This window comes from Oryzias latipes, chromosome 4, assembly GCF_053564925.1.
Source record: "Oryzias latipes strain Hd-rR chromosome 4, Olatipes_Hd-rR_3.1".
Classification (NCBI taxonomy): Eukaryota; Metazoa; Chordata; class Actinopteri; order Beloniformes; family Adrianichthyidae; genus Oryzias; species Oryzias latipes.
This window is the reverse complement of record NC_136240.1, coordinates 17120807-17148599: the sequence shown is the minus strand read 5'-3', so window position 1 is coordinate 17148599 and position 27793 is coordinate 17120807. Positions and strand designations below refer to the sequence as shown.

Here is a 27793-nt window from a genome sequence, read left to right as displayed (position 1 = left end):
TTTGTCACACTTTTAAACTGAACACTTCACTCGTAATAAATCAGGTGGAACATGAAAGAGGAGCAGAGGAAAAGAGGGCTCAGATGGATGAGGTGCTCTGGAGAGTCAAACAGAGACGTGACGCTGCACATGCCGTCACAGGCTGGAGGGGGGAGAGAGAAAGCAGCTGGAGAAGAAAGGTGGGAGTTCAACCAGGAAACATAAATATTTAGTCAAGACCAGATTAACATGTGAACAAAGGGCATGAAGCGCATTGACTCTAGAAAAATACCCATTCCCATAGAGTGGTGGTGGTGGGGGAAGCACAAACTTGAAACGGCAGGCCGTTTTTCAAATCCATTTTTGCTAATATTCTGGATATCTTTCAAAATGTTTTGCTGAACATTTTTCTGCATACACACATTACTTATGTCATCATAAAATGAAGAAAATAATCAGTATTCTGCTTTAATGTTTTTACAGATTCAGAATTTCTTTTTTAATATGCCTTCAAAATTCACAATTTTTTATAATTTAATAAATGTTATTTATCAATACCAACATTGATATATTGATGTAGGTAATGCAATTATGTTTTCGTAAAAGAAATGTTTTTATTTATAAAACAATAAGAAAATGCTGACAAATAATAAAACCATTTATGCAGGAATTGGATTACATTAGATTTTTTACCTCATGTTTGAAGTCATAATTAGTTTCAAACTTTTCAGTTGAAAATGTAAAAATAGTTTTGAGACTTCAGAAGAGTTCAAAATGTTTTAGCTACATAAAATGATACATTTTTTTGTGATGCTGATGCTTATTTGCAGTTTTTTCGTTTGTCTTCAACCCTTGTGCTATCTTAGATGACCTCACCCTTACAGTGACGTGTTGTCCCTACCATGACAAAGGTGGACAAAGGTGGAAAGATTTCATGTAATCCATAGACACCAATGAAGATCACAAATCATTGAAGAAAAAAGATTCAGAGCACTGTCTGACCCAACTCCCAATGTTAAAGTGCCTAGGATAGCACAAGGGTTACAACAGTTTCAAACATACATCACTAAAATGAATGAAATACAAAAGCTAATCTGAAAACTTTAAAACATTTTTAATAAAGAACAAGTTTAAAACTTCCTATGCAAAAATATTTTAAATTAAAACCACATTTAAATAATATTTTCACCTAACATTGTTTTAGGTTAAATCACCAGATTAACAGCAATAAAACAAAACAACAATAAATAAATGATAGTTTTTCTCAGGAGTGTATATAACTATCCAAAGATATTGAAGGAATCACCAGCTGGTGTTCCTTTCTTGACTTTTGGCTATGATGCTTCCACAGATCAATATTATCCATCAAACTTATGGTGTTGTTTTTATTCAGAATTCAGACATGTACAAATACATGTATGTTATCTTTCAGCTTTATTCATATGACCAAGCGTTTCAGTGGGAAACAGTCCAGCAGCCTATGTGTGAAGACTGCATAAAGTCAGTATTTGTATCACGGCTCCACTCTCAGACCTGATTCTCCTTTTCTTCCATGTGCTATAATGTCCATAATTCTCTGTGTTTTATTGTTTTTACGTTCATTTCTTTTTATTTTCCAATGCAGAAGTCTTTGAAGATGATATCCAGGATCTCCTCTGCCCCCAGCTTCCCAGTGATCCTCCCCAGGCTGGTGAGAGCTAAGCGGACCCCCTCAGCTGCCAGAGCCAGGTCAGTGTCACGCAATGTCTGATACTGAGCCAGAGCTGCCACGCACTGCTGCAGATGGGCCCTGTGGCGAGCCTGGGTCAGGGTGGGAGCATCAGACAGAGGATCGCCGCACCTAGAGAGGAAGTATAAGAACAAAATGAACCAGAACAACATAAGAGCCATTAGACGTTTGTGCTTTGATTTGTAGATGAAAAGCAGGTCAAGAGAAGCAAACCTCTGTCAGAAAAACCCATCAGATGTAATAATAAATCTATCTGCAGAGGAAAAACTGAACTGCTTTCAATAAAAAACACCTTTTTATAATATGTTTTCTTATTCAAAGTGCTTGCAGCGTTTCTGTTAGCAATGTGTTTGTAATCTGTTGGAAAATGCTCCAGTATAGAAACTCACAGAGTCTTAACACGGCTTTGCAACACAGAGAGAAAGTCCTGCAGCCCTTCATGAGTCTGACAGGAGATCAGACACACAGGAGGGAGTCCAGAGACGCCTTTCAGCTCCCGGTCCAGCTTCTGTCTTTGAGCTTCAGGCAGTAGATCAGTCTTATTTAGCACCAAGAGACACCTGTCTGCAGGAAATGACATGATACAACAAAACTCATACAGTTAGATCAGGGGTCTGCAACCTGAGGCTCCGGAGCCACGTGCAGCTCTTTTATCCCTCCATTCTGACTCTTTGCCTTTAAGAAAATGCAGTACATTTTAAATTAGGAAAGCTTGGCGCACATTCTGATCTAGAATGCACAATAGCAACAAGTTGTTGTCCTAATGATATAAAATGGCTTGTTTGATTTGGTTTTCTTGCATTCTTGATTCAAGTTAATCTGTTGCAGCAAGAGGATCTTGAAATATTCTACCAGTCTGTTGTGGCCAGCACTCTGTTCTTCTCGGTGGTCTGCTGGGGGGGCAGCATATCTGCTAGGGACAGCAATAGACTGAACAAACTGATCCGAAGAGCGGGCTCTGTAATTGGTTGCAAAATGGACACGTTTGAATCTGTGATGGAGAGGAGGACTTTAAATAAACTGGTATCCATCATGGATAATCCTGAGCATCCTCTCCATCCTGTACTGGATGGTCAGCGGAGCTCCTTCTCCAACAGACTAAGGCAGCTTCGCTGTCACACAAACCGCTTCAGGAGATCTTTCATTCCTCACTCCATTGGACTCTATAACTTGTCATCCATGTGCAATAGATAGTCATTTATGGTCCGTCTATTTTCTCTCTCCTGAGGTGGCATGCAATACGACTGTGCTAATTCACTGATGTTTCTTTCCGATTGATTGTTTTGGTTCTCTGTCATCTATTGTGTGTAAGTTTGTATCTTGAGCCTAACGCCGACGCTGCAACAACTGAATTTCCCAAGCTGGGATCAATAAAGTATCTTTATCTTATCTTTATCTTTATCTAGACTTGGGATGTGAGTATTTTGCACATGCTGCTGTCAAAAGTAAAGAAGTAAAAAATGGTCATTTATAGAGAAATATAGCACTTTAAAAATTCAATAATTGGAAACATTTAATAGCTATGTTGGGTAAATGAATGACTTAGCAGCAACATAAACATAAAGTGTACAAGGTGAAGTGGAACTTTGTGGCTCTTCCTGAGTTTTGGACAGGAAGAAAATGGCCCATAAGGCTCTATTGGTGTTAAAGGTTGCAGACCCCTGAGTTTGATTAATTCATCTGACAGTGCCTTGAAAACAAGTGCTTATATAAAGTAATGCAGCTGCACAGGTACACAAGATACTTTAAGAGTCATCTACTCAGAATAAACATTTTTTTTCAAAATGTGCACAAATGTTTCTGTGAAAATACACAAGTAGTTTGTTAGAAGGGGCTGATTATTGACTTTTGGAGGCTGACTACGTATAATACCTTTATCAGGCTGCTTCAGGTCAGGCAGAACACTTGTGAGGTTCTCCTGAAGAGTGCCTGCAGCTTTCTGTACGTCAAAGGGAAGCAGGACAGAGTCCACCACCACCAGAGTCAGATCAGCCTGCTGTACCCTGGAGGAACAAAAATGCTTGAACCCGAGTGCCCCTGCAGATCCATCAAAACAAGCTGTTCTGTTTACTAATGGTCAACTTGATCTAAGTACACGTTTACAGCAGTGGAGCAAATGACAGGCAGCAGACCAATGACATATGTCTGAGTTTTCCGTTGTTTGGCATCACAGAATAATAGGTGACTGAAAAAACGAATTTGTTTCCCTGGATGGTCCTTACTTGGAAAACTGCCGCCCTGAATCCATCCAGTTGTAAGGTAGCGGCAGGAGTGGCAGCGGATGCTTGTACTTACCACATCCTTCCTGTAGTGACCTGGGTCACAGGCTTCTGTCCTGCTCACAAAGTTTCCTACAGAACACTAAACGCCCACCCTTCCCACAGAGGCTTCACGTTGGCCAAACAAACGGTAAAGGAAAATAAAACTGTTCTTTTGTCAGGTCTATCGTCCAACTAATCCACCATTATTTTATTACTCGCTGTTGGTTTTATTGAATTGATATATGGCCTAATACCTATGGCTTGCCAAGAGGACAAGTACTTTGGGAAACACTTGACATTAATGCTTTCTGGCAAGAAAATTTGTTTCACATAATTGTTGAAATACATTTTTGTTTGTTAAACACAGAAGTTTCAATAAAGCTTTGAAACATTTTCACAGACAAATCGAACACGACACTAAACGCCCTTCTGTTCTGCCTTAACATAAAAATGGATGCAGCTGTCAGAGAGCATAAGTCCAGCATATATGATCAATCTGTTAACGCTGGCCCTTCATTATGCAATCTCACAAGTGTAATTGTCTCATGTATTTATACCCATGTCTCAGCTTTAATATAAACTCTGGCAGTTAAGCAAACACTACAGAAATGACTTATTTCTTCCTTTCTTTGTTTTCCAGAACACTGGCCTCCGCATTCACTTGCCTTGTTGAATTAGTCACGTGTCAAAAGTTGCTGAAGCAGCGCAGCACCACTCACATGTTTGCCTATTACTTACTAAATCCTGAAGAGGCAAAAAACAGAGACACTTCAGGTTAAAATCCCAGACACCCTAAAGTCCTCATGCAAAGTGTTGCAGGCACAGTGGTGGTAGGAGGATGATTTGGGCTTGCTTTGTTGCCAGAGTATCTGAAGACGTTTTGGTCATCAGTCTATGCTTTAGTGTAAGGTGAAGCAGCTAAAGCCAGACTGAAAACCAGGTTAGAGGTGACATGACGTCTGAAAATCAGTTTGAAGACAATTTTTCAGCTAAGTAGTCAAATGAAAGAATGACAGAACCTCAAAAACTCATTAAACTAGGAGGAAAAAATGAAATCAAAAGGGTCAATAAACTAGGAATCTATTGGAGCATGCCCAGTAAGGTCCATAAAGTACTGCGGGTTTGATTCTCACCTGTCAAACAAGAGACTGTTCCTCTCTTTGAGCACCATTTATCAAACATTAGAATAAAGTTCTATGCACCCCAGTACAGCTGCTTTAGAACACCTGCCACTCCAATCATATTTTGATCTTTTGTAAAAGCATTCCCAGTGCTCTTTTAATTATAATTATGCAGTTTTTAGCCAAAATAAATAAAAATCCTGTGTCGTTTTCTAGGACATAGTTTCTGCAGAGAAGCAGGAGTTCATTAGAAATCCAGCAACCCCGCCCCCCTTCCCTATTGTAGAGTGTATTTTCCTGGACCTGTATATTTTCTACGTCACAAAGAGGCTTTTTTTCAAACACCTTTTTATACCTTTTCCTGATTCACAACAATTTGAAAAATAAAATGGTTTTGGCACTAATAAATGCCACAAGAACATGTTAAAAACACAATCTTTATCAGAATGGGTCATTGAACCCAAATGTAAAGGCAACTAAAGCCTTTTGGAACAGGCTGCATGTACATTTAGTTCAGTAGGGAATTGAAGTCATTTTACATAGCAATGCAAAGTAATGAGAGCTTGTAATGAACCACCTAGTGGTTACCTGAGGAACTGACTTGGCTTCAGCTACTTCTATTTTTAAATCTGCCTGCAACCCACCACTTTATGAAAGAAGGGAACAGGACACCATCTGCAGTCTAATTATACCATACAGATAGGTTTTGCTAACAACTACATAATGAATAGTATGCATTTGGATCTCTTTGAACATTTTTGCATTTTGATTGACCTTAAGACCCAATAACAGATTACTTATACTGAATATTTTTTTAATTCTTTAATGTAAAAAATATATATACTCCTACCTCTCTCGAGCCCGGCGAACCCCCTCCTGCTCTATCAAGTCTGTGCTGTCTCTGAGGCCAGCTGTGTCGCTTAACAGGACGGGGAAGCCACCAATGTCCAGCCCCGTCTCCACCACATCTCTGGTGGTCCCAGCGATGGAGGAAACAATGGCGGCTGGTCGTTGGCCTGAAATTTAAAGCATGAATTTGTTTGATATTTTAAAACACAACTCTTATTTCTGTTTTTCTCTTAGTCAGAAGGCAGAATATTTTGTGTAAAAAATGTTTTATATTTTAATGACAGCTCTTTTTGTGTTTTTAATTCTAAACCTAGCTCACTTTGGTATTTTACTAAGGCACAAATCACATCTGAGTCAATTTGTAAAAATATGTTTATCTAAATATAGATTTTCTCTATTGTTGCTCCATCCATAAGGTGGGTTATTGAGGGTTCTGAGTCGTGGGCAACTCAAAACAGGAAAATGGGAACAAGCTATTACTCTGATGGGAAGCTCAGATGTTCTCCTGCCAAGTTTCTAGCTCACAGAGTCTAGATAAATTGATTATAAATGATTCCAGGAAACAATATTCCATACAAACATGATGTTACAACAACATAATCTCATTAGGTTGATGACACTTCAGTGTAAACAAGCAGGAAAATGGGAGCAGAGGTGAATACATCTTTCATTGCAGGCGATCCTGAATGTTTCTGCTGCTATTGTGAAAGGATGCAAACACTGAAAAAATCACAATAGTAAATATTTTTTGAGCTATTTGATTAAATTCCCCCAAAAAACAATAAATGTGCTGAGAATTCAGTTTTTATCTTTGCAAATCTGAACCAATTCTAAAGGTTTTACCTCCATAGAGCTCTTCAAGCCTCACTGCTGTTTCAGTTTGGATTTTTTTTTTAACCCCATTTTAATTTTCACAGAAGCAGATGAGCCATGAGACTCCAAGCTGGGGTGTGTCTTTAGCATCATTTAGTCCTGATCTCCTCATCGTGTTTGCTTGTCTCTTACAGAGTGTGTTGAGGAGGCTGCTTTTCCCGGCGTTGGTGGCTCCTGCAATGACCACGTGGACTCCGCTGCGAAGCCGCTCGCCTCTTCTCTCATCCTTTAGGTGTCGCTCGATTTCTGCCAGCAGAGTGATCACTGAGCTGTCCACTGTTGGGGGTGACAGGGAAGGTAGTGTATAAAGGGAGCCGGATGTGAAGTGGGCTTTGACGTTCACTTCGAGAACCGGGGTTGACTTGTGGATGATGCTACTGTTAAGTGGTAAAATATAAACACTGTAAATTCTAAAAGAAACAGAAAATGTATCAAAATGTTAAGGTAAACAGTGCTCGCTACTAAAGCAGTGACACAGAAAAAAAATGGTGGTTGAAGAGAGGAAACTTCACATTCCATGTCCATAAAGAGCTTTAGATCCGCCCAGATGACAGACACAGACAGTAGGTAAGCTGGTCTCTTGGAAAGACCCATAGTCAGCACTATCCTGATAGGTTATCTCTGAAGGAAAGACAAATACTGGGTCTCTGGCCGTCTTCTCCACACTTCCTAAGGAAACTGTCTTCTGTGCAGTTTCATGTCATGGTTTCTCCCCGAAGAGGAGCTGCAGGCCAAACTCCAGGCCAGTCAAAGAGGCAAACAGGAAAACCCACCGGACTCCTCCACCCTCACAGAGAAACAGAGCCTGCAGACCCCTTCACCTCCCTGTAGAGCCCAGAGGACGGCCGTGCTGTTGTTGTTCGGTCTAGATGTCAAAGTGCACGCTTACCTCGCTCTAAGACCCCATCCTCAATGAGCTCATCCTCACTGAAGTCAATGAAGGCCTCAACGTGAGCCAGACACTGCAGGGAACACAGAGAACCAAGAGGCGTAAATTCATTCTTTTGAGGTTATTTACAGAATTTCTTTCAGGATTTTGTTTGTCTTTGTGGTCTGAAGTTCCAGCTGGACTTGGGTGAAAGCCAACAAGAGGAGCCTGAGAGCAGATGGAAGAACATTGTCCTCCCTTGTGTGTCGGGTGTGTCCAAGAAAGGATCTTCAATGCTGGGGACATCTCTGTTCATTTCAAACAAAGTAATACGAGACACAGAGAGGTCCACCCCAAGGACAAAACACAGCGGGAGAAGCAGAGTAAGGGGGTCTGTGCTATTCAGTGCAGACAGTCTGATCGTACTTTAGGGAAACCAAACAAATCCTCCACCAAAGGATGGAACAGCACAGACTCAGCAGTTCACCTCCACCTGGAAGACAGCGGACACCACTTTGAAGACATAAAGTCACATTTTGGACAGAGACAACAAGAAAGACGAGAGAAAAAGCAGACATGATGGACATTTTTATCTTTTCTCTCTATATTGTTTATCCAGTTGACAGCTGCCACACGTGAACAATAAACCACTAAGGACTGCAGCCACCTCTGAGCCCCACCACGACCCCAACAAACTGATTATTGACATCTGCTCACGTCACATCTAGCCATTTCCCTTTTTTGTCCCAACGATGAAGCAGTCTGCACATCAATAATCTGACTTCCTATCAGCAGAAAGAACTAAAGAAATCCCTCGGATGAGCAGCAAAATGTATTTTGCATCGACCTTTGAAAAGTCCAACATTCTTACCCCCATTGGCAGATTTTCTTAACGTGAACAAAGAAATCTGACAATGGGGTAGATTTCCAAGAATTGTTCTCTTTAAGAAAAAAAATGTAGTCATTAAGACATGTTTTCTAAAACTAAGATAATTTTGTTATAGAAAAACTTTCTTGATAAGATAATTTTCTTGAAAAAAGGGCGTTTTTACTTTCTTAAGATTTTGTTTTTGCGGTGCATAATCTTTCCATTACATGTGCGTGATATTTATCTTTCCAGATAAATGTTGGGAACCATAACTCATTAAATCCTCATATTTAAAATAGAGAGGCAAAAATATAATCAGGGATCAAACATGATATATATATATATATATATATATATATAATTTAACGAAAATATTACTCTGTCATCAGCGAATCATGTCTGCTATTTAATCAACAAGTGCAGATCTATTACTGACCACCAAACTCATCTTAAAATCACTTTTTTTATTCTTATTTTACTAAAACTGAACTGAAATGCAAAAAGACTAATTCAGAACCATTTTCTTTGTGATCAAAGTTTGTGTTATTTTTTCATTTTTTTAAGTATCAACTTTTTGAAATCTGTTCAGTGTGTTGGAGCACAATGTTTTTTATCCAATTTGAACTCCAGGCTATAAGCTACTGTTTTATTTTTGGTCAACTTTTTCACAGGCTGATCTCAACATGTGCCCTTCTGTTTACAGTCTTCCTGCGGTCTGACCTCACAGCAACGGGTTTGCGATTCGAGTTAATCAGCAGAACATAGGAAAAATAGCCTCCGCATTTCCACACCAACAACGATCAGTATCTTGATTAACATAGCAGAACATGAATACAAAAAGCTGAACAAAAACAGGAAGCATCTGATCCCCACACTTGACCACATCCACAAACAGGGGGGAAGCCAGTATGGCAAAAAGCTGCATTGTCAGGAAGTCAAATGGACATCCCATCATCGCCGCCATCATACACATTGCACAGCTCTGATAAGGTGTGCTCTGAGGAACATGGTCGGTCGGTCAGTTCTAAGAACTAAGCTTCTGAAAAGCAGCTCAAGTCTCTCAAGGGAAAACACCTGGATTTGTGGTTGTATCAAACTGTTAACAGGAACACAACAGTTAACTGTACAAAGGCTTTAATCACTTCCAATGAGATGAAAATCCTAACAGTCAGGTAGGTAATGGATGTAAAAAAAAAAATATATATATATATATTCCACCATGACCTGTGAGCCCAACCACAAAAAGATAGAGATTTTAAAGTCAGTGATTCTGAAAACCAATGGAAATCCATCTATGAATATATGATAAAAATATCTTAAATTGCATAGCATAGAACAGCAGAAAAATAGTCAGAGGTTAATGTTAAAACTCAAGAAGAAGAAGGAGGAACACGCAAAGTCCATTAAATAAAATGATCAAATCACAACCAGGATACAGAAGACCTCATGATTCAGGTATCTTCCACATATGTGTGTGTCAATAAGGATATTTTAATTGTTACTACTCCACAGAACATGAACTAGAACTATAAAAACAGGAAGCTTGAGAGTTCTTTAGAAACAGCTGTAGAGATTTTTTCAAAGCAACAAAAGCATTGTGTGGGGGTGAGGTCTGACCTGCAGCTCAGTACAAACAGGTTCTTTCCAAAGTCTCTCTTGAGGGGAAAGCTGCAGTATGAATTGTTTCTGCTGTCAGGATGGTCTAACAACGAAATGTTTTTATTTGGAGACTTCTTCAGCTCTGGAGGTCATTCCTGCCCACCACTGTGATTTCATGCAGTGATGTGTCCTTGTTTTTGTTTTTTTAAAACCAAAATGGAGAAAGGACAAACTATTTACTGGATCTGAGACCAGGTTCATTTTAAAACAAAGCGATCTCTTGCATTGGGATTATTCTCCAGTAAAAAGCATTACAACTGTCATTCAGAAAGAAACCCTTCAGAATGAAGGCAGTGTCTGGTAACAGAAGACCTACTCGTTTCAGTCTGTGGCTCCAGCCTTGATAGAGGCGTTCCAGATCTCCAGACATCTGTCGAAGAGCTTGTCTTCGCTGAGCCTCTGTCTCTGCATGGATTAGATCCCCAAGTCCTTCAACCTTTGAAAGAAAAAAAAAAAATCACATTTGATCTCCACAGGTCTCATGCTTAATTCTTGCAATACCATTTTGAAAGTGATGCCATTAAAGTGACAATTTATTCATAATTATATGCATAATTTGTTATTGCCAGACTGACACCTGATGGCTTGGGGAAACTGTAAGTTGCATCTGTAACATCAGAATATAAGCTTTAACATTTACTGTATTTAAAAACTTTAAACTATTTTGGATTTTCACGTATCTTTTTTACCTTTTCAAAAATAAAAGCTCAGATTAAAGTCAATTACAATTTACTGCAAACATTTAAGTATTTGTCCGGCGTAATGCAACAAATGCATCAACCTAAAGACAGAAATAAGACGAGCACAGAAAATCGAAAGATTATTTTCTGCAGTTTTGGCTTCAGATGAAAAATGCCTTCATGATTTCATAACCTTTAAAGGTTTACAACACACTGATGCACCATGGGACGTTTTAATGGATTTCACTCGCCTCAGTTAAACCCAGCTTTCCTGCTTGAAAAGCCCTTCGCGTGAACTCCCCAGCTTCGGCAGGCCTCATGCCAGGCATGCTTCCTGCAAAACGTGCACACAAACAAAAACATGAACTGGTGAGACATGCAGCCTGGATCACAGAAACGCAGACGATCAAACACAGGGTCACAATGTCACTTCAGCTTAAGAACACAAACAGGCACATCTGCTAGTTCTCCAGATTGCAAATGCATAGTGCTTTCAACCAAATATCAGATTTCATCAAGAGACAATGGTAAGTGCAACTCGTCTGGAAAAGGGGGTTTTAATATTTGATCAACATTTTTAATCAAAAGCACTAAATCTCTTTTGATTTAAAAATACACTATAAATACTGTGATGTTGTAATAAATAAATAAACAGCTATTGATTTAGCTTTTTAGCACTTTAACTTCCACCTAATTCCTCCTCTTAACTTGTGTAACACTGTCCTCTAGCGGCCAAGAGTGAGACTGCAGGGGTTTCATGCAATTCAAAGAATTGTCATGCTGAACAAACCACATTTATTTAGCATCCCATAAAATAAAAATAAAAAACATTAAATACAGACCTAATTTAAAAAAAAAAAGATTGTATTATTGAAACTGATTGTTTTTGTTACCCAAAGCCTGTAGGACAGCAGTAATCACAGCAGGACCTCCATGGATGTGGAACTCAACACTGTCTTCTCCTGTGAAACTATGAGGACCTAAAACATGTAAAGAATTGCACTTTTCAGCCAAATACTAAAAATTAGTTCGCAAATAAAAAGATTTGAGCAAACCAGGACTATGGATGGATAAATCAACATGTTAAAAACATCTTAAAGAATTGAAATGGTAATAAACAATATGTATTTATGAGTAAGGTGGTTTTAGTGCCCCACAATTCTCCCACTGAGAACATCATGTTGTTTTAGTTGATGGTATGTTGTTGATATAATGTTAATCAGACCAAATCAAGAGCATAACCTTAAATTTTCTGGATTTTAAAGGCATTAATGAAAACACGAAAACATTTGAATTAGTTGGTACTGCACCAGGAAACCATAGGACCAGGCCACGGTCCAGGATCTCTTTGGAGTTGGGGTCTGTTATGCTGCGTAACAGGGCTGTCCGAGGAGAAGGCAAGCAGCACTTCAGCCCCGCCATGCATCTCAAAGCCATGGATGAGGCAGAACCACTGACACGGACCACAGCCACCCCACATCTGCCATGACCTGATGACAACGCAAAGATGGTGTCTGCATCTGCCAGGCCAGCTGGAACTCCATTAAAGGTGGACACAAGCTGATGTAGAGTAGTTACTCGACTGGAAAGGATAGATGTACTTAGTTATTCTAGTTTTTAATTACATTCAATACACTTTCTAACTGATAACTTGCTGATATACATTCAACACAAAGTAAACATTTTGAATGTTAAAAAATAGGGAGACTTATGAGCCTTTACCCCATCTAATCCACTCTATCATTAAAAAAAAGACTTAAAGCAGTAAATAAAACGCTGTATAAATGTAAAGCAAACCTTTTCCTGTGTGTGTGGACTGCAGCTCTACGAATTTCCCGAAAAATAGATAGAAGCGGTAACATAATTTTACATTAGTTAACTAAGTGTAACGTTACGTATTTATTAACATTTCGTCGCGTTGTTTCTTCTTATTCCATAACGTGTTTTGTTGCAAATAGAGACATCTTTAGCCCCGGTTAGCTCTAATCAAGGTCGCCAGGAAATGCAATAACAGCAGAGAAATGTCGACAAACAAAACTAATATAACAGTTATTCATTTTCCACTGTTAGATTCACAACTTCTACTCTGTCAAATCTCACGCTGCTGTCTATCAGCGCATGTTCAGCCTCCGGGAAATGATTGGTCGACGTTTTCCACATTTCATTTTCTATTAGTTTTAACACACGTCAATCAAATTTAAGCCTCGCCCATTTGTGCATCGGGAAACATCTTCCGTCAAAACATATCCACCCCTTTAGTGTTCCCCTTCTGGCCAACATATGCGGCAGGCTAAATTTTGAATTTAAAGCCCACAAACAATACATTCGTTTTCCCTTACCTTCACTAACCTATTCGTCCGTCTGATACTATGCTGCTCTTTAGTTGCTTTTTTAATTTAAACTCTTGTGGTTAAATTTTATTTTTTAAATAAAATAGAAAGAAAAAGCGTTTTTACCATTATCAAATACTAATGATTAAGAATAACATGTCTTAAATTAAAAACTTTACTTTTTTAAAATGAAATTCACTTTAAATAATACACTTCTTTTTTGAATGCACAATGTATTATTATTATTATTGTTGTTTTTTTTTTACTTTTAAGCTTTTATATATTATTTGTGTGTGTGGGGGTGGGGGGGGTATGGAGTCTGTGTATTTGCATGACGTCATATTTATTTATTGAATTAAATATTTATTTATTTAATTATGAACAGTATAGGACTCCATAGGGGGGGTCTCTTGGCCAGGTCTCTCTCAAAATAGAAATGTAATCTCAACGGACTTCCTGGTAAAGTAAAGGTTAAATAAATAAATACAGATACGAGTACAATTACCACGCGTTTATCGCTTTGTATCTTTGCTGGTTTCCCTGTGTAAATATATATTAGCTGATAATATTGAAATTCACGACAGAATTTAAACAAATTTAAATAATGGCAGTAAATTTGGTAAAACAAAAAAGATGATACAGGACTTTTATTTCTGCAACAAAACCCAAATAACAAAGGACATGTTAAACAATAGCTTGGGTCTTCCTGTATTGAAATGATTTTTTTAAATTTTATTTATTTTATTTCTTTACCTACTTCATCATCATTATGTTATTATCCAACTGTTTACATTTAAAACATTTTTAGTAAAGTACTTTGTTTAGAGCAGTGGAACTGGTAGAATCATTATGGCCACTATTTTTTCCTTTTCACAGAATGCACATGCAATTTGCAAAACATAAAAAACAAGGCATAGACTGCACATGAACTCATGTGTGTGCCCTATAAGTTGCCTTGCACCTGTCAACCCAAAGGATGGTGAGTAAGCACAATCTCTGCTCACACATGGATGCTCCTGTGTTGAGCATCACGTAAGGAGGGAGGGCTGCACAGAAACAAAGGATCCAGGAGAGATGGCTAAGAAAAGAGACTGCACTTATGCAGAAAAGGTTTGGCCTGAATCCAGGTAGCAGTTTATAACCTCAGATCTCAATAATTTACCAGGCTCACTGTGTGCACAAAGTGTGACAGCTGCCACCTCGCAGCTGTTGAGTACAGTCAGTGGGCCGAGCTAGAACAGTATCAGCGAGGTCGTGGATATTATTACGGATGACGAAACTTTCTTTGTTAAGAACAGGGATGTATCTGCTCACACAGGCACATGTTCACCAACTCTTGTATGGGTGTAAAACTGCAAAGAGGCCCATCAGAGTCAGAACGGAGGTTTGGTTAAAAAAAAACATGCCTTCACTAGGAGAACCTAACTGATATTTGCACAGGAAACCATGCCATCATTTAGGTTCTTCTAGTGAAGGCACAAAAACAGACCCAGCCACAGGCACTTTACCATTGGAAGTTGGGTCATCTAGACCCACTAGACCAGGGGTGGGCAATTCCAGGCCTCGAGGGCCGGTGTGTCTGCATGATTTCCAGATAGTCTTGCCCTACTCATGGCTGATTACCTGGTTCAGGTGTGTCCAGCCAATTAGAACATGCCAGAGTAGGGTGTGCTGGAAAACATGCAGGACTGCGGCCCTCAGTGCCCACCTCTGCACTAGACAGTGCGCTGAACCTTTTATCTTCAATGATTTGTGATCTTCACTGGTGTCCATGGATTACATGAAATCTTTCCACCTTTATCCACCTTTGTCATGGTAGAGAGAACACGTCAATGTAAGGGTGGGGTCATCTAAGATAGCACAAGGGTTATATATGATTATGCTGTTTTTGCCCAAAAAACTAAAAACACATATTGGACACATACAGTCAATGGTTGGACATAATTTCAGCAGAGCGGCAGTAGTACATTAGATGTTCACCTCTGACTTGTGGGCAGGGGCGTTGGCATGGAGTAACCCTGCCCCACTTCCCATCATCACATTGTTTACATGCTCTCCTTCCAGTTTACAGCCCGTCACAACCCCAACGTAACATTAGTGCAACAAAAATGGTGAACAATGTTGGAGATCTCTAGCTGTACAGTTTTGAGCCAGATGCCAGTTCAGATGAGAAATACGAAGACAGACGTGTGTCAAGTGGATGCATCAGAATGGACCAAAGCAGGGAGCTTGTGGCTTGCCATTGTAGTGTCTACACACCACAATGACAAGCTTTTTCCAACTGCATATTTCATCAACAATTTTAAGCTTAAATTTCTTTGTATGTCTTCCATGGTCAAAAAAATGCCACAAGGCCATAGTAAAAACACCAAAAACATCATTTTCATCAAAGTAGGTCTTTAATGAAGTCATAGTTTTTGCCCTTTTAAAAAAATGAAGGGTATCCTATACCTGCAAATGAACTGTGACATAAATCTATTTTACTGGCAGATGGAAATTCAAGGTCACTTACGTTTAAAATTCCTCCGAGTATCTCTAAATGCAGATGGATGGAGTGTTTGGTCAGCCAGTTTACCTGACTTTGCAATAATTTTGCAGGGTGCAGTTTAGCATAACACCCACCTATTTTGGGAGATTGTAAGGTGAATCCATCTACGTGTTGTGTGGATGTGTGTCATCCAGCCCCCTCCCCCAGCTCCCCTGTTCTTTGTCCCTCCTCTTGTAGTCTGAGGACGGCAACCTGCTCCAGACAGCCCACATAGATGATCCATCGCCACAACCTTCACTTCACTTTCATACCCATTTAACCCCGGAACCTGCGCCGCTACACCCATGCTCCACCCTCTGCCTGAGATGCGACACCGCTGCACAGTTTCCCGGAGAATATCTTCATTTGGCGCCGCTCCCCGCTGATAGAGAGAGCATGCCCGACGCAGGGACGGCAGCGGCCGCGGCTGCAGCGCCCACCGCCGCTGGAGGTGTGACCACCACCGGCGACGGCCCCGAGAACTCCAGGCACCGACACCGACCACAGCAGGGGGACGCGGACAGGCCGGAGCCGGCCACTGCGCCCCAGCAGAGCTCCTCGGGAGTACTGGGTGAGTCCAAAGCGCCTCTTTAGGTCCGGACGGTTCGGGTGCAGGCGGAGGAGAGGACAGGTGGATGTGACGCTCTTATGTCTTCAGATGAGCACATGATGATGCAGACGGAGAAACCATGACTGCAGATTTGTGGGACAGCAGCTTTTGTCAGTGACGGATGCTGGGAACGGTTCTGACCCGCATGTGATGTTCTCCACACTGACTTGGCTTTTTGACATCCATAATGCCTCTTCAGTTGGTTTCAATTAAGTTTCTGTTTCCAGTCAAACCCACAGGAAAAACTATAATAAATGCATCTTTGCTTTTGTTGAGGCAACAGAAAGTTGTCCTTTCAATAAAGGGGAGAATACACATGTTTTCTGTTTACATTCAATGACAGGGACTATTTTTTTTTATATTTGGAGGGAAGAAGCTATTTTTAGATCAGACCACAATATTTGCCCCTGCAGGGAGCCTCAGCTGCAAAGCAGGGTTGTTTTCCTGTATGTGGGATGCAGGATCATCTTCTGCGACTGCCGCTGCAAAGTGATGCAGTGGAGCAGGGGGCTGGTAACACATGAGTACTTGGACAAGGTAACCTGAGCATGCAGCAGCAGACTGGGAAAAGCAGACTGATGTCATCCCCTGTGGACGGTGGCATTGCCGGGTCCTGTGATCTACTTCTATGGATGCTCCAGTGGGTCAGAAATGTGCTGGAGGGTTGCAAGTTAGAAGTGAGGAGTAATAATGGTGCAAAGACAAATGAAAGGTGATTTTTTTTCTCTCTCCTCCTGTAAAGTTCTGGTTGGATCAAGCAAAAAATGTAAAGTCAGAAATAAGGCGGTGTTTAAAAAGTTGTTAATCTTTTTTACTTTAAATTGTTTTGTGGAACATGTTTTTTTTAAAGTTTGGTGAATTACTGATTTTGTCTTGTTAAAAAAACAAGTATTTTTTGGCTGAACAGTTATCAGTACTTGGACCTTATCAGACTAAATTCAATGAAAGTACAAAAGTCCGAAAATGAAGAAACAGTCTTGCTGAAGCAGAACCTAGTAAGTAAACAAACAAAAAAACATTAGCAAAAAGGCTTAAATGTTTAATTATGTCAAACTGAAGAATAAACCTCTGATTATCTGTATATATTTATGGATATAAATTAGAATAGTGTGTGTGTGTGTGTGTGTGGGTTTTGGGGAATAAGATTTCAATGGAACCAAATGAGCGTTTATACATGACAAATGAGTGTCTGATGGTTCCATGTGTATTTTTCTTTGTGTAGGTCAGTGTTTTTCAACCAGTGTGCCGCGGCACACTAGTGTGCCGTGGGAGATGGTCAAGTGCGCCGTGGAGAAATTGCCCTCATTCACTGATCTAAAAACATTTTCCATCTCCAGGAAATCAGCTCTTTGTTCATCCAAACAGGCCCTGATAAAACACTGAGTAGTTAGGAATATAAAAGATCGTAAAATTACTTTTGCTTTGTGTTTATTTAATTCTATTAAAGACATTTTGATAAAATCACGGCACCGCGATTTAGCTGCAGCTATAACTGTGTAAGGACAAGTCCCGCCCCTTTAACTGTCTCCGCCAATCATTCTTGAAGGCTTAATCACATGTCATCAGTCTGACCAATCAGAAGTGGTTAAAGTCTTCACTTCCTTGTTCTTAATTCTGCTGATAAAGTCGCTCAGTTCTAACAAATATACCAGCTAAAGACGAGCTTTAGCTGGTGGTTCATCTCTTAGAAAAAAACAGCCGCAACTTCCTGCTTTTTCTGCCACAATTATCACAAAAATTCACATGAGATTGCGGGGGGGGGGGGGGGGGGGGGGGGGGGGGGGGGGCTGTCGATCAATACAGACCATGAATTTCTGCTTTTTTTTTTTTTTTTTGGATGCTGGTGTGCCGCGGGATTTTTTTCAGGGTTAAAGTGTGCCGTGGCTCAAAAAAGGTTGAAAAACACTGGTGTAGATACAGTGAGGTCAATGAGTATTTGACCACCCTGTGATTTAGCAAGTTCTCCCACTTAGAAAACATAGAAGGGTCTAAAATTGTCATCATAGGTGCATTTCCACAGTGAGAGACAGAATCTGAAGAAACATTCAGAAATCACGTTGTACAATTTTTAAAAACAATTTATTTGTATATTACTATGACAAATAAGTATTTTATCACTTGAGTTAAACAACTGTAATATTTGGTACAGAAGCCCTTGTTAACAATTACAGAGGTCAAACGGTTCCTGTAGTTCTTCACTAGGTTTCTACACACTGCAGCAGGGATTTTGGCCCACTCCTCCATACAGATCTTCTCTAGATCTGTCAGGGTTTGGGGCTGTCGCTGGGCAACACGGAGTTTCAGCTCCCTCCAAAGATTCTCTATTGGATTTAGGTCTGGACACTGGCTGGGCCACTCCAGAACCTTGATATGCTTCTTATGGAGCCACTTCTTGGTTTTCTTGGCTGTGTGCTTCGGGTCATTGTCATGCTGAAAGACCCAGCCACGACCCATCTTCAACACTCTGACTGAGGTTAGGAGGTTTTTGCCCAATATCTCACAATACAGAGCCCCGTTCATCCTTTTCTTAATACAGTGCGGTCGTCCTGTCCCCTGTGCAGAAAAACACCCCCAGAGCATGATGCTTCCACCCCCGTGCTTCACTGTAGTTATGGTGTTCTTGGGATGATGCTCCTCCTTCTTTCTCCTCCAAACACGCCGAATGGAGTTAAGACCAAAAAGTTCTGTTTTGGTCTCATCTGACCACAAGACTTTCTCCCATGACATCTCTGGATCATCAAGATGGTCATTGGCAAACTTCAGACGGGCCTTGACATGGGCTGACTTCAGCAGGGGAACCTTCCGTGTGATACATGATTTGAAACCATGACGTTTTAATGTATTACTTATAGTAGCCTTGGAAACAGTGGTCCCAGCTCTCTTCAGGCCATCGACCAGCTCCTCCCGTGTAGTCCTGGGCTGATTCTTCTTCCTTAGCATCATCGATACCCCACGAGGTGAGATCTTGCGAGGGGCCCCAGTCCGAGGGACATTGACAGTCATCATTAGCCTCTTCCATTTTCTGACAATTGCTCCAACAGTTGTCCTTTTCTCACCAAGCAACTTGGCAATTGCCCCGTAGCCACTTCCAGCTTTGTGAAGGTCTACAATTTTGTCTCTTGTTTTTGGTTTTGCCCATGTTGGTAGTTAGACTTCTGGCTGATTGTGGGGTGCACAGGTGCCTTTATGCAAGCTAACGACCTCAAACAGGTGCCACTAATTTAGAATCATGAGCAGAGTGGAGTTGGACTGTTTAAAAGCAGAACAGCAGGTCTTTGCTGGTCAGAAATCTATTTGATAATCAAGTGATCAAATACTTATTTGTCACAGTAATATACAAATAAATTGTTTTAAAAAAATTGTACAACATGATTTCTGAATGTTTCTTCAGATTCTGTCTCTCACTGTGGAAATGCACCTATGATGACAATTTTAGACCCCTCCATGTTTTCTAAGTGGGAAACTTGCTAAATCACAGGGTGATCAAATACTTATTGACCTCACTGTATGTTTGTATGTGTTTATATGGGTTTCTGAAACTGAAGGTGAGTATACTAGGTGTGGTAATAAATTTGGTCTAGGCCAGGGGGTGAGAATTTATAATATCTTCTCACTCCCTTTCGGATATTTCTTGTATTGTTTTTATCTTGTCCTATGTTTCCAATTAGTGTCCGAAATGAAATATTGTTACCATCATCATCAATTGTTATGATCAGATATTCATTGGCATCAAACAAGTTGAAATACTGGACATATATGTCAATGATCTTTTAATCTATTCTAAAAGCGTTCCCAGCGGTCTTTAATTATGATGATGCCGCTTTTAGACAAAATTTATCTGTTGTTTTCTAGGACATAGTTTTTGCAGAGTGGCAGTAGTTTTTTAGGAAATTTGCCTCTGAGATGTGGGCGGGACTGTTATGATCCAAATGCCAACTCAGACAAGGCAAATGAAGACGTACACAGATCTGGTCATCTGCAAGGGAATGTATCGGAATGGAACAGGAAGCTTGTGGCTCATCAACTGTAGTTTCTGAACCACGTACAGGCTATTACCAATAGCTTTATTTGTCTGCTCCTAATTCACAACAGTTTAAATAAAGAAATATTTATTACATTCCTTTATAAATGTCTTCCATCATGATAAAATGCTACAAGAACATGTTAAAAACACAGAAAACACAATTTTCATCGGAGTAGGTCTTTAAACATATTTTTTCTGTTTCATTATACTTTTACTCTTACTTCAGTGTTTATTTTTTTAATACTGTGAAATGCATTGCAACAAACGGCGACTTTGAAGATACATGTTTATACAGGTAATACTCAGGGTTTACAATTGGAAACTCCTGCTTGCCTACTGGCTTCCTGTCTTTGGCTCTTATGGATGGAACTTAATTGGGATTATCAAGATATCACATAACTGCCCTCACACGTGTCTCACGTCATACGTGCAGCAGTATTTCCACCAGGGTGGCTTCTCCATTCTGCTCAAACCTTTGGTGGTATTCTGGAAATCTTTTTTTATTTTTTTCTCTCTGGAGGCTTGGATGCCTCTTCCACATTTTCCTAATCCCTCCACTGTGGCCCTTTGTGATTTTGATCCTCTCAGCTATCTTCCTTTGACTCTCGCAAGCCAATGTTTCAAGGATTAATTAAGCGCCTGTCATTAGAAAATGCTACATAAAAGTCACACCAATTAGACCGTTCTCCCTCCGAGGCCAACGGTGATAAGATTCTGTGTTATAGAAATTAGGTCATGTACTTTCTGGTTTCTCAATCAGCCAGAGCATTTATAAGTAACTGGTAGACATGCAGGGATTCAATGTAGCATTGAAAAAGAAAACTGCAAAGTTAATGGGTTGCTGCAGTCTGGTTGGGTTTGAGCAGAACTTTTCTTTCATCTTGTAATTTTTACCTTCCAAATAGGCACTTTTGCTTTGAGCTTTTTCATATGACCAGTCGTCCTAATGGGAATAAAATATGGTCATTATGTGATAAATGACTGTAAATGGATTTCAAAGCTGATTTTAAATCAAATTGTCAAGAAAAAACACAAAAAACTTTTTCCTATGAATATAGGCGTACTTGTGTTACAATCAAGATATTTTTCTGCCTTTACTCCTTATGGGAGTACACAGGATTCACATCTAGTGATAAACTATTAAGCCTTATTCATCACTGCTGCTTTCTGAAAGTGCAATGCTTTTGTGGTAATTTGAGAGTCCATTATCTTTCACATATTAAACTAAGCTCCGTCCATGTTGTTGGGCATTAATAAATGCAGTTTTCAGCGGGCAGGCTCTCACTGCATCTGCTCTCTCCTGCCTCTCAAACAAGCGGGATGCTTCAGTTTTGCCTCCGATAGGTTTAGTCAGGTTCAGTGTCACAGCTGTGGAAGGGCAGAAACACTGAGAGGAAGAACATGACTAAACTTTCTAAAAGAAAAGCTGTTTTTTTGTTTTCCTTTTTGTTTGCAGCGGCAGTCACTCTCCCACAGCTGCATAAGTGAATGGGGCAGATGAATGCGGATGATATAATGACAGCAGTATGAGCCGTCTAATAACTGAGCTTTAGACATCTCTTTTCCGTTAATCCCTGCATGATGCCTTTCCGTTCTTCCTTATGTTCTGGAGAAAGTGCTGCACTGCAGTAGGTGTCAAGATCTCCTTGCAGGTGATATTTGTCCACTTCTAGCCTCACCTGAAGGGTCAAAGAAACAAATATGAGCAAGAAATAGATCGTAAAATTTCACAGTGGCACTAAGCAGAACATCATGTCATCTATAAAACAAAACAGCTGTATCAAAACTAAGATTATTTATATATTTGTAAGAAACATTTCCTTAAATGAAAGCATTGCAGAAAGCCTGGTACTTGCTACATACCAGTAAAGTTTTTCTGTCACCAGAAACATGAAATTTATCGAGTTCTGTTGCTGAAATAGACAAATTTTAGGTGATGGATTGGTATGAGCCAGTGTGGCCTTATTAAGTGTATCATGTTCAGACTATGATCTAACCAAGCTACATTAATTAGATTCTCCTTGCTGCTGTCAAAAGTCCATGTTTATTTGATTAGTTACAGTTATTTAGTGACAGTCAGCTTGATGCTTCTGAGCTACAATAAAAAAAAGAGCAGGGCTGCACAACATGAACATGCAGTGTCACAACTTGATAATACGTTATAGACTTGTTAAGTTGTGTGTGGAAAGGAAGGTTGATGAAAGCTGCAGTTTTGTAGAAAGGGTTTGGCAAATTGTGAGTCAGCAGCTTAACTTAAAGACCCACTCCGATGAAAATTGTGTTTTTTTAACATGTTCTTGTAGCATTTTTCCTCATGATATATAAAGGAAGATAAACTTAAAATGTGCATTTCTGCCTATGTCTCTATTCAAATCGTTGTGAATTCAGAAGGAAAAAGCTTGTACCAGTAACGTAGGCGCTATAATTGATGTGCCACAAGCTCCCTGATGGATGATGGGAAATGGTGACGGGCTTCCCGCCCACAACCCCGAGAATTTCTAACGAACTCTTGCTGAATCTAAGTCCTAGAAAATGACACAGGTTTTTATCATAACTAAAAGACCACTGAGAATCCTTTTAAAATAGATCAAAATATGATTGGATTGGGATTTTAACATGGCTGATCATAGAAACAAACAGCTCCACCTAGCATTGAGGAGTAAACAAACAGGGCTGCCTTTTTAGAGTTAGAAAAATTATTTTGCAACTTTAAGAAAATAAGGAGAAAAAAGATGACTTCCAAAAGCAACCATTAAGGCTGGTTGTTTACAGACAACGTCCTGAATAGATTTGATTCAGATTCATGAGGACTTGACTCTTCATAATATATCTGATATGATTCACCATTGATTTGTCAGTTTTTTACTCCAAAATCCTTTTTGCTTGTAAAGGAGAAAATGTTTTACATAACAAACTTCTGAAAACGTGTTGTTAAACTGTAAGGGTTAGTAACTTATCCAGGTAATATCATAAGGCAGTAAGTAACAAAACCTAACAACAAACCTGAAAACTGCATTTTATTAAAAGAAGTAAAAACTAAAGAACAAAATAAAATAAAACAAACAAATGATAAAAATAAATAAGAACAAATGATAAAAACAGAAAGCAGATCCTTCTAGTTTTTCAAGATATAATTTAGAGTTACTGATAGATACTTCTTTATTTAAATACAAAAAAAAGTTTCCATTTGATATGTTATCGTGTGTCTTTGAGAAACATCCTCCTTTTGTAACTGTAGAAATATGTAAATCCATTAATATGCAGATTGTTTTAGTTACAGACAATTTCCTCTAGTTGTGATAAACCATCTGTCTTGCCAGTGGTGATTTAGCGTCCTATATTCGCAAGTTTTTAATGTCTTAATCATAGCAGCCATAATGCTGCTTTGCCTCAAGCCAAGCTACAGCTAAACCCTAATTCTTGCCCTCTTGAAGCACAAACATTTCCATTTTTAGACACCCAGACTGCAAAACTGTACAGAGATAAAGATAATAACTCGGCGTCTTTTGAAGTGCTGCTGGTATTTCCTGCCCCTGCTTTATGTGACATGGTGCAGAGACTTTCTAAGCAAGTCGAGGCTCTTGATTCTTACCAGGAAGCCAATGTCAGATGGAGTGGGATCTGTCACTCTGAACTTTACCCTCTGTGGCCGCTGGTCTCAAATTTGATTGACTTTATTCCTCTCTTAGTTGCTAAGCAGTCAGAACAAACACAATTGCAGTAAAGAACTTGGTCCTGCTTCACATTAGCCTCTCTGCTGTCTCAGAAATATATGGATGTTTATCCGTGACAATGCCCGCTCAGAAACCGTCAATGAGGAGCAAAGGAGTTTTAAATTTCCTACTGTCTTGCAGCACAAAGCCTTGTTCTTTACTATCGTTCTTTCTCTGCTATAAAACGCTCCCATGGTACATTTTGTTTGGCCATGGCTCGCTTAGATTTTCTCAGTAAAATTAAATCAGACCTCACCATCATGTCCTTGTTACCTTCTGGCAGACCACTTTCAAAGTGAATCCCAACAGAAATGGACGCTTTATCTGTTTGCTTGCAGGCTCTGATGAGCAACTCAAAATAAATACGTTTTCATCATCTGCTATCAAAAACTCAGAGAAATGTATGTGCAGCTTTGTGAGGGGAAAAAAAGCAGACGAAAGCACAGAGGATGTGGATGACACGTAACAGCTGTGTGTCCTCTCTGCAGAGGTCACCTCAGAACATGTCTGGTCGGAGTCGCCCCTTTTTTTCCTCATTAAATTTGCTTTAGTTATTAGATAATCTGTTGTAGAGCCCTTGGTTTCTCTTGGATGCCTCCAGGAATCCAGATGAGTTTCCAGGACACGCTGTTATTTTTATGGATCCGCCCTTGTTGGCCTTTATTATGCTAGCGTCATTAACCTTCAAAAAACAACCTTAGAGTCAAGGATCAACCACGTCGTTGATGTCAGAAGTATACCTAGATGTATGGAATCAAGAATTCATAATGTATAAGACTGATATGTGTGATTTTAAGGACTCTGGACTGTAGGTGAAAAACATGTTAAATCAGTGACTGGGATAGAGAAAAACTAGATTCCTGTAATCCAGATTAGTTCTTAAAAAATGATAAAATATGAGATCAGATAAAGGATGGGTTCAATGTTGGCTATGCAGCCCAAATAGTGATTCACTTTTGTAGGATAAAGACGTTTCTGCCTCATACCTAAAACACTTGGATTATTTCTTCAACCCATTTTTGTTGGATGATTCATGTAGGGATCTATTTTGGGTTACCTTTTGGAGCAATACAAATTTTTTGGATTACAATGGTTTCATTGTAACCCAATTTATTTATTTTTCCTGAGGTTTTTTGATTTGAGTTAAAATAAGCCCGAAAAAATTTAGTCCCCTTTTTAACCTCGGAGTTGGGTAACAAACATCCCAACTTGGGTTGTTTTTAACTGGAGATTTTAGTGTGCTGTTGTGCGTTATCAGTGTAAATCCCCTGTTCTCTATCAGTGATAAGATTTAGAAAACATCGATGTGAACTTCATTTGTAAACTGTAATTGTTGTATTTTTTGCGACATCAACTACAATTTGTCGTGTTTAAAAGTATGTCAAAACTTTATTCAACTCTGGAAAACAAACATCTTTTGTTAGAAAACCAAGATTTTCTTTAGAAAAATAGTTACATGAAAGATGTATGAAATATTAACAGGGCTTGTTTTTCAATGGCAGCAACTCGAGTCTTTAGCAGAAAATGTAAACAGACAGAGAAGGCATGCAGAGTGAGGCTAAGGAAAGCTGTGGAAAAGTGAAGAAAGAATAAACAGACAGGTTTGGGAAAATTGATACTTGGATTATTTATACCAATGCAAACAGGAGCGCCATAAAAGAAAACCTTTTACCTCTATTTTTTGCTGCTATCTTAGTTGTCTTCATATTAAAAACATTTGTTCTTTCTTTGGTTTAGATAAAGTTAAAAATCTAAAACTCTTTTTCCTGTTAAGTTTCCTTGATTTTTTTTTTTACCTTGTTGGTATCATAAACTGTAAAATATTTTTGCTTTTTAAAAACTTACTCAGAGTGAATCCATCATTTTCGAAGGCAAATGCACTTTCACTTAAAAAGGGCTTGATTTTTCAATGATGATTGTAGAATATCTTTGCAGAGTAACATCCTTATTCTCACAATTCGATTATAATAGTTAGGTCAGTTTTAGTTGAGACCTTGAGACCTTTGTAGAGCTAAAATCCTCCAAATTGGCCTTTATAGATTCTCAGAATTATCTGGTGTCTCTGAAGTTTCTTTCTTGTGTCAATCCGTGTTGGTGTCTGTTCCTTATCTCTATCAAATGGAGCAGTTAATGGATCAGACAGACTCCGCTACTGCATTCGATCTGTCGATTTTCTATTATCATCATTATTATTGATTTCATTTGTTGTTGTATTTTACATTATTTCTTTTATATAAATGGCCACTATTTGCAGTCCAGAATTGCAGCATTGTTTTGCTGATCTTGGATGACCTTCTGAAGAAACCAACACTTACTGGAATCTCAGTTTCAATGTGGATATTTCTAGCTAACCTTTACAAAATAGTCAAATACAACAGGGGAAATTTCAGGCTTTAATTCTTTGCAAAAAAAACCCTCCTAAAATCAAATTTATTGTTTATTTCAAACAATAGTAGAAAGACTAATAACCCCCAAAGAAATGTTAAGGAGCACACGTGTTCTTCTGATAAGGGTAGAGGCTCTTTCTATAGGTTTCAAATTTGAAACATGTTTCTTATCCTCTTATCCTCAAAGGCTGTCTGTCTCCTTTTCTTTCTCACTTATTTTGTGAACCAATCTGTCCCTGTGCACAGATGCATGAAGGGCATTCTAGTTATTTTGTTCAGGACAGAAAATGGTTACACAACAACCTAATTATCTAATCTGTTTGGGATAGTTCTTCATTTATTTCTCTTGGGCTGTATTGTGTTCCACTTTAGGTTTTTTTTGTTTCATATTTATTGTCCTCATTCATTAAGAAGTTTTTCATTTCATCCTAGTTGTTTAACCATTTTTGTTTGCAGGGATACTGAATCCTCTTTCTGTAATAGAAACATTTTAGCTGCGTAGAATATGTTCGAAGTTCCCTCTGCATCTCTGTTTTTTTTTAGTTCTAAGTTCATTGGTTGGAAGCAGGGCTTCTTTCTCTCCTGAGCCTCTGCAGTAAGGCAGTATGGATGGCAATTTATAACTTAAAGATAAATGATGAGCTAATTTGTTCTTATGATATTTTTCTATGATAGAATTGAGAGCAGCAACTTAAAATCAAATGTATAAAAAATAGTGTTAAAACTGTAGGCTTGGTATTTTCTGTTTTTATGTTACATGTAGCGATCATCTTCAGAGACTGTGCCTTGGGATTTTGTTTTTATTAATTGTTGTTTCAAGGAAAAATATCCAGCATACCATGTATTTATCAGAATCAGGCTGTAAACCGGGTGAAGACATTGTGGCACAGCGTTGACTAACAGCAAAGAAGTGAACAACCCTGGGAGTATTTCGGGCAGGCAACTCAAGCAGTGCGTTTACCTGGTTACTCCTCCCTGCGGGCGGTTCAGTCTAATCAACTCACCTGTTCTGCGTCCTACTTAAGTTCCAGGTGCGGTCCAATCCTCTTCTTCCATTTCCGCAAGCTCTGCATTCGTCACCCCACCCTCCTCCCCGGCTTCTACCTGTGAGCTCCGTTAGTTGTGGTTTAATACCCAAAGTTTTCTATGGAGATCTTTGTTTTATGTATCTGAACGGAGCCTTATGCCAAACTAAACGAAACATGGGATAAATCTTCTGCAGAACTAAAAGAAATATGGAATAAGTCTTCTTTACTGCGTGAGTTGTCTGACTGAGATGGCCACTTGCTTGTGTTTGCATGGTGGCAGAAGGTAA

The 27793-nt window shown here is 39.3% G+C and overlaps 2 protein-coding genes across 3 annotated transcripts in view; one reads left to right on the top strand and one right to left on the bottom strand.

Annotated features, from left to right (window-relative positions):
* Positions 1 to 573: 573 nt before the first annotated feature.
* gtpbp3 (GTP binding protein 3, mitochondrial) lies at positions 574 to 13056 on the bottom strand. Its single transcript, XM_023954276.2, has 11 exons — positions 12685 to 13056; positions 12198 to 12469; positions 11781 to 11867; positions 11139 to 11221; positions 10524 to 10643; positions 7702 to 7774; positions 6945 to 7088; positions 5941 to 6106; positions 3581 to 3711; positions 2098 to 2272; positions 574 to 1819 (listed from the first exon to the last, which is right to left on the bottom strand). Exons 1-11 carry the CDS (start codon positions 12747 to 12749, stop codon positions 1588 to 1590), a joined length of 1548 nt encoding a protein of 515 aa, XP_023810044.1. The 5' UTR covers positions 12750 to 13056; the 3' UTR covers positions 574 to 1587.
* A 2860-nt stretch (positions 13057 to 15916) lies between these two features.
* Positions 15917 to 27793, top strand: part of ano8b (anoctamin 8b) — a 43244-nt gene continuing 31367 nt past the window's right edge. For both annotated transcript variants that reach the window (XM_023954273.2, XM_023954274.2), the window contains exon 1: positions 15917 to 16315. In XM_023954273.2, coding sequence (XP_023810041.1) covers positions 16141 to 16315 — 175 coding nt within the window. In that variant the 5' untranslated portion in view covers positions 15917 to 16140. The remainder of the gene's footprint in view (positions 16316 to 27793) is intronic.

Coding starts and splice junctions, on each gene's coding strand:
- gtpbp3 (XM_023954276.2), bottom strand. CDS start 12,749: ATGTTACCGCTTCTATCTATTTTTCGGGAAATTCGTAGAGCTGCAGTC. Junction 7,775..10,523: donor GGAGCCACAGACTGAAACGA/GTAGGTCTTCTG, acceptor TGTTCCCTGCAG/TGTCTGGCTCACGTTGAGGC. Junction 6,107..6,944: donor CAGCCTCCTCAACACACTCT/GTAAGAGACAAG, acceptor TTTAAATTTCAG/GCCAACGACCAGCCGCCATT.